The following is a 12,623-nucleotide window of genomic DNA, read 5'->3' on the forward strand; positions in this document are numbered from 1 at the left end:
AGCGGGGCCTGCGGTGCCTTCCCTCAGGCCTCCCTCTGGTGGCTCACAGACCCCTGCCATGGCGGGTGCGGCCGTCTGCATGTGTCAGGCCCCAAGAGAGGGAACGCCTGCTCCTGCAGGGCGGGAGGGGGCACCTCCCTCACGGTGCGTGTGGAGTCCACTAGTGTGCTAGCTTCCTGTCGCTACTGCAACAAATGACCACAGACTTAGTGGCTTAAACAACAGACATTTATTCTCTTACAGATCTGGAAGTCAGAATTCTAAAATCTGTCTCATGGCTAACGTCAAGGTGTCAGCAGGGCTGGTCCCTTCTGGAAGTTCTGAGGGGAGAATCCACTTCCTTGCCTTTCCTGCTTCTGGAGGCTGCCTGCGTCCCTTGCCTTGTGACCCTTCCTCACATTAGTCCACTTCTTGCTTCCGTCACCATATCTCCTACTTCCTCTCTGATCGCCTGCTTCCCTCTCACAAGGATCCCTGTGATTACATCAGGCCCACTTGGACAATCCAGAATAACTGCCTCGTCCAAAGATCCTGAACTTAATTACAGCTGCGAGGTCCTTTTGCCATGTAAGGGCCCGTTTGCAGGGTCCTGGGATTGGCATGTGGGCGCCTTGGCGGCCACCATTCAGCCCACTCCAACTAGGCTGCAGAACTGCTACGCACTCCTGGTGCGTCAGGGATCGGGAGAAAAAGGTTGGGGATTTTATGCTTTGGGTGTGGCAGGGTCCTTTCTAACCCTGTACTTCAAAGGTCTGGGCTTCACCAACCCTCCCCTTGCAACCAGAGAAACTCACTGCAACGTCTCCTTGAGAGTCAGTGACAGGCTAAGTCTAAGTGCTGGTGAGAGGTGCAGGGCCAGCCAAGAAGCCCCAAGTCTCGGGGGGTGGGGGCGGGGGAGCCGGCCCGAAGCCCACACCCTGCTGGCTGCAACAAGGCCATGGCCAGCAAGAAACACAGAGAAGGGGCTGGGCCTGCTGAGGGGGCTAGGGGGCCGGGACGAGTGAGGCCTGCGAGGACAGTGCGTGTTGGCCAGTGCCGAGGCGTGGCTGCAGTGCTGCGGGAGCCAGAAGCAGCAGCTGGGGCGGGGTCCCTGCCCACAGAGATCACAGAGCGTGGCTGGGAGCGGCTCTGAGGTTGGTGAGAGAGCATCCCTGCCCACAGTGTCTGGGGGCGAGGGCGAGGGCCTCACCAGACAAGGATTGCTCCAAAGTCCCTGGCATCGGGCTTCCGCCTGGTGAGGAGAGCAGTGGGGCAGGGGTGGGGCGCTGGCGGAGCAGGAGGCAGGGAGCCTCTCTTGCTACCTCCTCTCCATGCTCTGCATCTGCAAGCTGAGGGAGGTGAAGCTGGCCAGGAGGTCGGTCACTTCATCCACCTGCAGGACCAAACCGAGGCTCTGTCACAGGGGCCTCGGACCCCGGCTCGCCTCCCCAGTCCCATAGGCATGAGGGCAGGCATTGTGTCTCCTCCCAGGGCATGTGATGGCCTCACTGTGACTATGGGACAGCTGTCCAAGGATTAATCCTTGACACCGGCTGGTCTCAGACTGCCCCAGAGAGAAGAGCCACGAGCAGCTTCAAGGGAAGTGGACGAGGCTTTGAGGTCCACAGTGGGCTGCAAGCCCACAGCCACGGCCTCTGTCTCCTCTGAGTGTCTGGCTGCACAGAGCAGGGATGGACTGGCCCTGAGGCTCCTGCTGGCCCCGGGTGTGGACCGACCACTCACCTGCTCTTTGGTGCTTGTCATCTGGAGGCGGGTGCAGAGGTCGTCCAGCCGTTCCCGCTGCTCGTGCCGCCCCAGGCGCTCCAGGTACTCCCTCAGCATCTGGATGACCTGCAGCGAGAGTCGGGGCTGAGCCGCTGGGGGCACAGAGAGGCCGGAGGCTGCTGCCAAGAGGCACAGTGGAGCAGGTGCAACTGGGGTCAGTGTGAAGCGACCCAGGAGCCCTGGCACTGGAGGCAGGCGTGTCTGTGGTTAGGGGAGCATCTGTCCGGTGCCTGCTTGTGCCATGGGTTCAGCATGAGAGGCACTCACCTGCTTCACCTCCAGCCGCACGGCCTCCAGGCACTGGGAGTGGCCTTCCTGCAGGATGTTCAGCTTCGACTTGGCCAGGTGCAGGGGTGTGCGGCCAGCTCGGTCCAGGGCATCCACACGGGCCCCTGCGGGAGCAGGGAGGGGTGAGCATGCTGGGGGTGAGGTTGAGGGGGGTGGGGGAAAGGGCCCACATACCTCCTCGTAGCAGGGTGGTGATGACAGGCACGTGGTTGGTGCAGGCCGCTGAGGAAGAAGAACAGGGATTTGAGAAGACAGGACCACCAGGGCTTGGCCCTGTGTGCCCACCGGAGGGAGCAGGACTGTTTCTGAGTGTGCCTGCACCACGTGATGCCTCCTGAGAAGGCATCACCAAAGTAGCAACTGGGCGGGACTCAGCAATCAAGTCCAATCCACCCCCGAGCCCCTGTCCCCCCACCTCCCCTCTCCCCCTGGGTAAAGCTGAGGAAGCTGAGGCTTGGAGATGGGACTGCCTCACGATGAGCCATGGTGTGAACCAGCCACAGGGCAGGAACCGGCTACAGGTCTCACCTCTCCTAGCAGAGATGCTGCTGAGCCAGTTTGGGCTGCTCATTCAGCTCTGCTCAGGGCACAGCCAACTAGTGAGGGACGAAGTCCATGGGACACAGACTGGCGTGTGGCCCTGAGGGCTCAGGCTCTCTCCAGATGACAGGAGATCCTGCTGGGAGCCTGCAGGACCCAGGCTCTCCATCAAAGGGGCCTGTCTGTGCTGCAGAGAAGGTGTCTTGGTGGCTTTTCAGGCACTTACCCAGGTGCAGCGGCGTGTTCCCCAGCCCATCTCTCTGGTTGGGATCAGCCCCGTGGTCCAGGAGGAGCTGCACTGGAGACGGGAAAACCCAAGAGGAGCTATCAGAAGCTTCTCTGAGCTGGACCCTAAGCCCCACCCCTAACCTAGCTAAAGAAGCTCACTCAAGGCGTGGAGCACTGAAAGCAAACACGGTTCCCCATGCTGTTTCTTTCATTCACTCACTCACTCACTCACTCACGCACACACGCACGCACTCAGGCACGCACTCACGCACGCACGCACAGAGCTCACGGGCAGGACTCCGAGGGCCAGGAACTGAGCATTCCAGGAGGGCCTCCTGGCCTAGGCAGGTGCTACAGGACCGAGATTTTAAAGGTTAAAGAAAGTTCTTCCAACAGCAATGGCTGCTGTGAGGGCTCTCAAGGGCATTTTCTGCTCCTTGCACAGCCAAGCGCCACAGTGGGGACTAGGCCAATAGAGGGTGCTGAGCACACCACCTTCAGGGTCTCCAGGCCACCTCAAGGGTAGGCTGTGGTGTCGCCAGGGCTCCTCAGTTACCCAGACGGATGCGCCGGCAGACTACAACCAGGGAGACCAGGCCGAGCCTCATGCCACATACAAACCAATCAAGGGGCCACAGACCTGGATGCGAAAGCTACAACAGTCAGGCTTGTGCAAGAAAACAGGAGAATATCTTCATGAGCTTGGGATAGGCACAGCTTTCTTAAATAGGTCACAAAATTACTAACCATAAAAAAGAAAAGATTAATAAATTGGATTTATTAAAATTAAGAACTTGTGTTCATCAAAAGACACCATTCAGAGAAAAGGCAAGCTCAGAAAAGGTAAGTCCTTTATATTTAGTAAACGATTTGTATGCAGAATAAAGAATTTCTACAAATTAATAAGAAAAAGACAGGCAATTTGTTAAAAGACATGGACAAATGACTTGAACAGATACTTCACAAGAGAAGATATAAAAAAGGCCAATAAATACACAAAGATGTGCTCAACATCACTGGCCATCAGAGAAATGCAAATTAAACCACAATGACATACCACTATACCAGAATGGCTAAAACTAAAAAGAAACAACACTAAGCATTGGCAAGGATGTGGAAAAACGCGGCACTCTCCGACACTGCTGGTGGGAATGTCCATGGTACAAGCACCTTGGGAGAAGTTTGGAAGGACCTACTGAAGCTGAATATATGTGTCCCCTAGTGATCCAACAATCGCACTCCAGCCTTACTCACAAGAGCCCAAACCTGGAAACCACACTCACGTCCATCCACAGTAGACTGGGCAAACTGTGGAGCATCACACAATGAAACACCATCCAGCAGTAAGAAAGAACAAACTACTGAGACACAGCGTTCAGAGATGAATCTCAAGGATATAGTTTTGTTGTTGTTGTTGTTTGTTTTTAAAGATTTTATTTTTATTTTTTCTCCCTAAAGCCCCCTGGGACATAGTTGTGTATTTTTAGTTATGGGTCCTTCTAGTGGTGGCATGTGGGACACCACCTTAACATGGCTTAATGAGCGGTGCCATGTCCGCGCCCAGGATCCGAAACCCTGGGCCACCGAAGCGGAGCGTGCAAACTTAACCACTTGACCACAGGCTGGCCCCTCAAGGATATAATTTTTTTTTTTTTGGTTTTATTTTCTTTTCGTTTTTCTCCCCAAAGCCCCCTGGTACATAGTTGTATATTCTTCATTGTAAGTCCTTCTAGTTGTGGCATGTGGGACGCTGCCTCACCATGGTTTGATGAGCAGTGCCATGTCCGTGCCCAGGATTCGAACCAACGAAACACTGGGCCGCCTGCAGCGGGGCGAGTGAACTTAACCACTCGGCCACAGGGCCAGGCCCCTCAAGGATATAATTTTGAATGAAAGAAGCCAAGATACAAAAGAGTGAAATTCAAAGAGAGGCAAAACCAGTCGATGATGAACAAGGTCCACATGGGGGTAAGGCCTAGAAGGGGGATGAAGCAGGCTGCTGGAGTGCTGAAAATATTCTATAGTTTGATCTGGGGGCTTGTTAGTGTATACACAAGAAAGTTCAGTTTTTAAGTTATACCACATCCAAAAACTCCGAAAAAAAAGGGCTGTCCCACTGCCGCCCTTGGCGCTGAGTAAATGTTGCCTGAACGTCTTGAAGGACTGGCCCCAACCCGAGTCCACCACATTCTCTCCCCAGGTTTGCCCCTTCCCCAGTCTGGCAGTGCCAGTTCCACAGGCGAAGGGAGTGAGGGGGTGGGTACCACCTTGCTGAGTCTTCCTTATATCCAGCACCTCTGGCTGTGCAGAGAGCAAATCATCCCCCAGCATCTCTCCAGAGACACTCCCTCTTCCCCCCCAGGACTCACCAATCTGGTCGTTGCCATTGCAGGAGGCAAAGTGTAGAGCTGTGCGGCCCTTGTCATCAGCTGCACAGGGATCCACGCCATCTTCCAGCAGCTGCTGCACTGACGCCACCAAGACAGAGGCAGGCAGGGGAAAGAGCAGAGTGTTAGCCAAGCTGCAGCCCCAGCAGGTGGCGAAGGATGCTCAGAGGCCCCTCCAGGCAAGGTGTCTGTAACGCGTGGGAGAGCCAGTCCCCCTTGGATGCTGGCCCCACAGGGACTGCCATGACAAGGGACTTATTTTCCTGAGGGTTCAACTGAGGGCCATGGATTCTGGGTGCTCAAACTATGTGTCTAGGCATAGAATGTCATAGAAGGATCTTGACCCTCAGGGTCAGGAATTCTGGAATCACAGAAGCCCCTAGCATAGACTTCGGTCCTCTCCCTCAACTTGAGTTTGGACGTGCATCCATTCCAGCTGGACACAGCTGCCCAAGCTGTGGGCTGACACCTACTTTGCTCCCAGGAGGCAGCCGTTTAGCGTGGACAGAGGCCAGGTTCTGGAACCACACAGACAAAGTCCTAGACTAAGCTAAGCAAAAAAAGGAGGAGTTGGGGCCAGCCTGGTGACGCAGCAGTTAAGTGCGCACATTCTGCTTCGTGGCGGCCTGGGGTTCACGGGTTCGGATCCTGGGTGTGGACATGGCACCGCTTGACAAAAAGCCATGCTGTGGTAGGCATCCCACGTATAAAATAGAAGAAGATGGGCATGGATGTTAGCTCAGGGCCAGTCTTCCTCAGCAAAAAGAGGAAGATTGGCAGTAGTTAGCTCAGGGCTAATCTTTCTCAAAGAAAAAAAAAACCTAGAAGTACAGTGGCAACAGCACAGGGCACTGGAGAGAGCTGGCTGGCAGGAGGACAGCCTGGCTTCAGGCCCCATTCACCAGCAAATGGGAATAACCTCTGCCCTGCCGATCTCCAGAGCTGCCGTGACAAGAATAATGGACATGAAATTCCCTCTGTGAAAAGGATGGAGCCATTATAAAATGTGAGGCATTATGTATTACATGGACATGACCAACGAAATGTAGAAATTGCTGCCAACCATCATTTTACAGCAAGCAACATTTCAGTCTCTCTCCCTCGCAAACCTCTCAAGGACTTGGGTCCTTCCAGATGAAGCCCAGACATGTCCTCCTCCACGAAGCTTTCCTGTCTCCCCAGGCTGAGTCAGCCACTCCCTCTCCCGCATTTCCTCAGTGCCCTGTCCACCCCGCCTCCCTGCCACCCTAACATTAACGGGCTGTGCTATTTTTGGGTAATTGCATCTGTACGCTGAGCACCAGCGAAGCGGAGGGTACCTGACTGCTAAGCCCCTCGACCACCCAGCGAGGGCTCGTGTCCATTTTACGGACCAGGTGACTGTGGCCCAGAGAGATCACGTGAAGCGCCCAAGCTCCATTCACCAGCTAACGGAGGCGAGGCCGGATATAAACCCACGTTCCCCTGGCTCCAGAACGTACACCTCCTCCAATTAAACACATCACTTCAGTTTTTCGGAGGTTTTCATTTTGAAAGTGGTATCACTTTATATTCTTTTTCTCCAACTATATTGTAGCTTTTTGTTTTATCTTAATACCTTGGACCAAGATATTGCTGTCCTGCTCAGTGGATGCTGCTGACTTAGAAATGAACAGAGGTGGGAGGAAAAGGCTTAAGGTAGTGGAGAAGTAAGAGCCTCAGGCCGGGGCTGGCCCCGTAGCCAAGTGGTCAAGTTCACGCGCTCCGCTGCAGGTGGCCCAGTGTTTTGTTGGTTCGAATCCTGGGCGCGGACATGGCACTGCTCATCAAGCCACACTGAGGCAGCGTCCCACATGCCACAACTAGAAGGACCCACAACGAAGAATATACAACCATGTACTGGGGGGCTTTGGGGAGAAAAAGGAAAAAAAATAATAAAATCTTTAAAAAAAAAAAAAGAGCTTCAGGCCATCTCTGCGTCCATCAGTACATTCCCCGAAAGACAGCCAGTGTCAGAGAGAGAAAACAGCTGGTTCCGTTTTGTGATTTGTGCAGTTATAGTCTTTTTGGAAAGTACCTTTAGCAACATCTATCAGAAGCCATCAAAATATGCATACCGTTTGAAGGAATAACCCCATACCTGGGAAGTTATCTTAAAAATGAAAAACCAAGGTGACTGACTAAAGAACTCTCGTCCCTTTGAAGGCATAGTGTGCACCCATTAAAAGCTGTGGTTATAATTGGGGAATGGAATGACAAAGTGCTTTTTGCTTTTTACTTTATAAGCTTAAAAAAAAGTCATACAGCCACGTATTCATTCTGTAAATAGGAAAAAAAATGATGCTTCCATTTTGAAAAAAACAAATGGTTTTATGAAAAAACAAAATGTCTAAGATACATAAAAAATTGGACAACAAAATTGTGTATTCAGCAGTTTGCAAGCCCATGAGGAAAATTCCTCTGCACAGGGAAAAGGACTGGAAAGATATTCACTAAAATATTAACGGAGATTAATATTTCACGGAATCAGCTTTTGCTGTTTATTATGGATGTTTTTCTTGTATATTTCTCTAATTTCTAAAACATTTTAAATGCATATACTATTTTCCTACTTAAAATATTTTAAATGATTATGAATTCATAGATAAGGACTTATGATTTAACAATAGCAGAGTATAAATTTTTTTTTTAAGATTTTTTATTTTTTTCCTTTTTCTCCCCAAAGCCCCCGGTACATAGTTGTATATTTTTTCATTGTGGGTCCTTCTAGTTGTGGCATGTGGGACGCTGCCTCAGCGTGGTTTGATGAGCAGTGCCATGTCCGCGCCCAGGATTTGAACCGACGAAACACTGGGCCGCCTGCAGCGGAGCACGCGAACTTAACCACTCGGCCACGGGGCCAGCCCCAGCAGAGTATAAATTTTATGTCCACTATAATTGCTAGACTATTTTTCGGTGGTGAACATGAGGCAATCTACACAGAATTCAAAATACATTATGATGTACATCTGAAAGTTATATAATGTCATAATCCAGTGTTACTGCAATTAAAAAAATTTAAAACTTAAAAAAGAAAAAAGATGAACTAGACTTTCTGTGGAAGGAAAGTATAATTAAAATATTCTCGGGGCCAGCCCGGAGGCATAGTGGTTAAGTTCAGTGTGCTCCACTTCAGTGACGCGGTGTTCACGGGTTCAGATCCTGGGTGCAGACCTATATACCTCTCATCAAACCATGCTGCGGCAGCATCCCACGTACAAAACAGAGGAAGATTGGCAACAGATGTTAGCTCAGGGCCAATCTTCCTCACCAAAAAATATATATACATAAATAAAACAAAACATTCTCTGGCCACACACTAGAGATATTGAAAAGAGAACACTTCTCATTTTTCCTTGAAAAGCTATCTAGGTTGCTGTCCAAATATTCAAAAATGTTAAAGTTCAGGGAAAAGAGACCAAAGTGAAGAGTTAAAAAGCCCTCCAGTTTCTAAGCCTGCTCACTACCGCTGTGCCACGGAGGAGGGAAGCATTTCCAGGCCCAGGCGCAACACCCCAGCTCCCTGAGGTGCAGGACCTCCTCTCCGCGCCTGCTGTACCTGAGCCCTCCCAGCCCACGGCCCTCAATCGACGCGCGCATCTTATCTCCTGACCACAGCACAGCACCCCACCACCAGCACAGAATGATGTCCACTTGAGGCAGGCAGAATGAGGGCACCCAAAGATGCCACACCCTCGTCCCCAGAATACCTCCCACAGCCAGAGGGACTTTGCAGATATGACGCAGGTGGAAGACCTTGAGATGGAAGAACGTCCTGGATTATTCAGGTGCAATCTAACCACAGGAGTCCTCCAACGCAGAGAACCTTTCCCTGCTGCGGGAAGCCGCGAGATGGCAGTGGGAGGACGCAGACCACTTGAGCCAGGAGTGTGGGGGCCTCTAGAGGCTGGAAGAGGTAGGGAAACGGATTCTCCCTAGAGCCTCCACAAAGGAATACGGCACGTTGACACCCTGGATCTCAGCCTGGCGAGACCCGGCTTGGACTTCGACCCTCGAAACTGCAGGATAAATTTGTGTGGTTTCCTACCACTTGTTTGCGGTAATTTGTTACAGCAGCCATAGAAAACTAATATACCACTTTTCCCTGATTCACAGAAAGAATGAAATCGGTGGATAAAACTAAAATTTTTAGGGCTGGCCTGCTGGCGCAGTGGTTAAGTTTGCGCCTTCCGCTTCGGCGGCCCAGGATTCTCCAGTTTGGATCCCCGGTGCGGACCTACATGCTGCTCAAGGCATGCTGTGGCAGGCAACCCATGTATAAAATAGAGGAAGATGGGCACGGATGTTAGCTCAGGGCCAATCTTCCTCAAAAAAAAAAGTTGAAGTTTTTTCCCTATAACTTGTCTTTGTACCTTTGATGCTGCTACTGTTTCAGTAGAGAGCAAACAATAAAAAAGTGGAGTGGCGGCCTGCTAGGGGCCTCCCAGGCCCTCCAGATGATCTGTCAACTCAACAAGCTTGAGGACCACTGATTCAACTGCCACAAGCCTCAGGGAGCAGTTGAAGGTGGTGGCTCTGTGAAGATGGTGGCCGCCCTGGCAGTTAAAGTTGAGCGTTCGTTCCCATTAACCGGAAGTTCCAAAAGCTCCTACTCTGCTGCTGGGCGCCAGGAATACGAAAGCAGACATGGTCCCCACCATCAGCGAGCCCACAAGGTGACAGACACTATGATGTCAGGAAGTTCACAGTGACAGGGAAGCATGGGAAGGGTGAGCATCTAAGCCAGACTGCTCTCTGCAAGGTGACTGCAGTTACAGAATAAATACAACGAGCCCGGTCCAAAGGGTGAGCTGGCAGACTGAAGTCAAGCACTGCCTCCCAGGGGGACCAAGCCCCTCCCTAACCAGCCCATGGAGCTGGCCCTGCTCTGCACACTCACCTGTTTCCACGTCGTTGGCGTTGGCCGAGTCCCTCAGCCTCTTCAGAGCTGTGAAGAGTAAGAGAGTGCTGGTTAGAAAAAAAAATGGCCACGATGAAGCAGAAAGTGGATGGCTTCCCAGTTAGCCCACCCTTGAGCCACGATAGCATCTAAAGGGAAAAAAGGTGCCAGGATGCAAGAGACACTGCCCTGGGCACAAGGAGAAGCGTGAAATGTGGCCCAGCTAGTGCAAAAGCCACACTCGGCAGCAAATCCTCCAAGCCCTTTGGAGCCAGATCTCGTCTCTGTCACTTGTAGTGGCTGAGTGACCTTGAGCAAGTTTGTTAACCCACCTGGGCCTCAGGTCTATCATCCACCAAACAAGCCTCAGCTCTGTCCTGACAGCCCTGAGTTGTTGCAAAGACAAAAGGAGATGTTTACACGACGCTCTCCGTGAGCAGCTTACATAGATAATCTTATATCCTCCTTCAAAGGAGGCCATTCCCAAATGACTGACTTAAATGTGGGAATTCCTAAGAGGAAAGTTTTTTCTCCTACAACGACACTACTGCTACATTAGAGGCTAATAGAAAGCCATGTCTTGTCATCAGAGAAATGATCAAAACTTGCAACTCAGATACGTGATTCCCTACATTCATATAGCACTTTGTGATTTATACAGCACTTTCAAATTCCCATTTACTCTTCATAACTCTACTAAGATGTGGGTGGAATTACAGTCCTAGAAGGAACCCTAAACATCCTCACTCTGGAATCTTTCAGGGCATTGGTTTTCACGCCATCCACAAAACGTAAAAGACTGGGGCCGGCCCAGTGGCGCCGCGGTGAAGTGCCCATGTTCCGATTTGGCGGCACAGGGTTCACTGGTTTGGATCCCGGCTGCAGACATGGCACCACTTGGCACACCGTGCTGTGGTAGGCGTCCCAAATATAAAGTAGAGGATGATGGGCATGGATGTTAACTCAGGGCCAGTCTTCCCCAGCAAAAAGAGGAGGATTGGCAGATGTTAGCTCAGGGCTAAGCTTCCTCGAAAAAATATTTAAAAAACAACAACAAAAAACAAAACGTAAAAGGGAGACATGCCCGAGCAGGAGTTTCGGTCTGGCAGACCTGGGTTCCAACACCAGCACAGCCACTGTCTAGCTGCGTAACTTGGAGCAAGGCAGTTTCTCTGAGCCTCAGCTTGCCCTTCAGTAGAATGGGAACAGTACCTGGATCTCAATGAGTCAATGTCAAGGTCAGGATCAGAAATGATCACGTATCACCTAACAGTGTTTGGCACACAACAAAGGCAGAATAACAGCTCCACATTCATTACCTTACTGAACCCTTGCAACATCCCTGTAAAGTAGGTATTGCACCCATTTTACAGATGAGAAAACTAAGCCTGAAAGGTTCTACAGTTTGCCTAAGGCCTAAACGAGGCAGAGGAGTTCAATCCAGGTCTGCGCATTTACACAAGTTGGCAGGACTTGCAGCCACAGGCTCTGGCCTCCCCTCTCTGACAAAAGCATTCTCCAGGGCCCCGGTTTACGACCTACTAATGAACACCTGGAGCCGGACAAAGTTTCTGTTCAGGAATTACCACGTGAAAAGTCTAGGATGACGGGCTCTGGGCAGCAAGACTTCTCGTCTACCTTCACGGTCCTTAGCAGCTACAATAACAAGGATCATCGCTGAAAGGACACTCGGGGGCCACTCCGGCCCGCAGCTCAGACGTCCGAGGACTCCAGACCCAGGGCCCGGGGCGGTCAGGGGCCCGCCTCCCGCCGCGCAGCTCACCGTGCACCTCCTTGCCGGTGGGCCCGAGCCGGCGGTGGGGCCTGGAGGCGCGTCTCAGCCGGCCGGCGGGGATCTTACAGAGCAGCTCATCGCGGGGCTCCGCGTCCTGCTGCCACAGGACGTGGAGGTAGCGCAGCGGGGACTGGGCCCCGCCGGACGCCCGGCCCGGGAGGCCCGCGCCGCCGCCCAGCGCAGACCCGAAGTCGGCGAAGGAGAACAGGCCCTCGGGGCCGGTCAGCGGCTCCGGCGCCACCGCGCACTCGCCATCCGAGCTCGAGCGGCCCGAGCGCGGCTCGTCGTCCGCGCCCCCGGCGGCGGCTGCCATGGCAACAGCGCGGCGCGGGCCAGGCCGCCCGAGCCTCGTTCCCGGCCGACCAACGGACCCGCTTCCCTCCGCCCTAAGCCTCGCTGTCAGCGGGCGAGCGGGCGGGCCCGGCCTGCAGCCACGGCAACCGAGAGGGGGCGGGCTCGGGTCGCGAGCTGGCGCGTTCCGGACCAATGAAAACCCTTCCAGCCGAATCCCCTCCCGTCCGCCGGTCACCGTAGGGCAAAAGGATTGGCTTCCGGCAGCGTGACTGACGGACATAAGAACCAATCACCAATTTGAGATGCCCACGTCCTCGCTGTACGTAACTACTGGAGCCAATAAAAAAGCTGAGCGTCAGCCGCTCTTCCTTTTTCCATTTTCCCCCGTCGGATCATGGGAACGGTGACG

General features: G+C 52.6%; 1 protein-coding gene across 2 annotated transcripts; it reads right to left on the reverse strand.

Moving 5' to 3' along the window:
• Window positions 1-206: 206 nt before the first annotated feature.
• Window positions 207-12,420, reverse strand: ANKRD54 (ankyrin repeat domain 54). 2 transcript variants are annotated; one of them, XM_070599198.1, is made up of 8 exons: window positions 11,909-12,420; window positions 10,126-10,173; window positions 5,190-5,288; window positions 2,819-2,890; window positions 2,227-2,274; window positions 2,032-2,156; window positions 1,723-1,830; window positions 207-1,372 (listed from the first exon to the last, which is right to left on the reverse strand). In XM_070599198.1, exons 1-8 carry the CDS (start codon window positions 12,231-12,233, stop codon window positions 1,298-1,300), a joined length of 900 nt encoding a protein of 299 aa, XP_070455299.1. In that variant the 5' UTR covers window positions 12,234-12,420; the 3' UTR covers window positions 207-1,297. The 2 variants fall into 2 exon arrangements, with proteins under 2 accessions (XP_070455299.1, XP_070455300.1); XM_070599199.1 differs by lacking the exon at window positions 5,190-5,288 and having other exon boundaries at window positions 11,909-12,402.
• Between the last annotated feature and the right edge of the window lie 203 nt (window positions 12,421-12,623).

This window comes from Equus przewalskii, chromosome 29 (genome assembly GCF_037783145.1).
Source record: "Equus przewalskii isolate Varuska chromosome 29, EquPr2, whole genome shotgun sequence".
NCBI lineage: Eukaryota > Metazoa > Chordata > Mammalia > Perissodactyla > Equidae > Equus > Equus przewalskii.

Coding starts and splice junctions, on each gene's coding strand:
- ANKRD54 (XM_070599198.1), bottom strand. CDS start 12,233: ATGGCAGCCGCCGCCGGGGGCGCGGACGACGAGCCGCGCTCGGGCCGC. Junction 2,275..2,818: donor GAACACGCCGCTGCACCTGG/GTAAGTGCCTGA, acceptor CTTCTTCCTCAG/CGGCCTGCACCAACCACGTG. Junction 1,373..1,722: donor TGACAAGCACCAAAGAGCAG/GTGAGTGGTCGG, acceptor TTGGTCCTGCAG/GTGGATGAAGTGACCGACCT.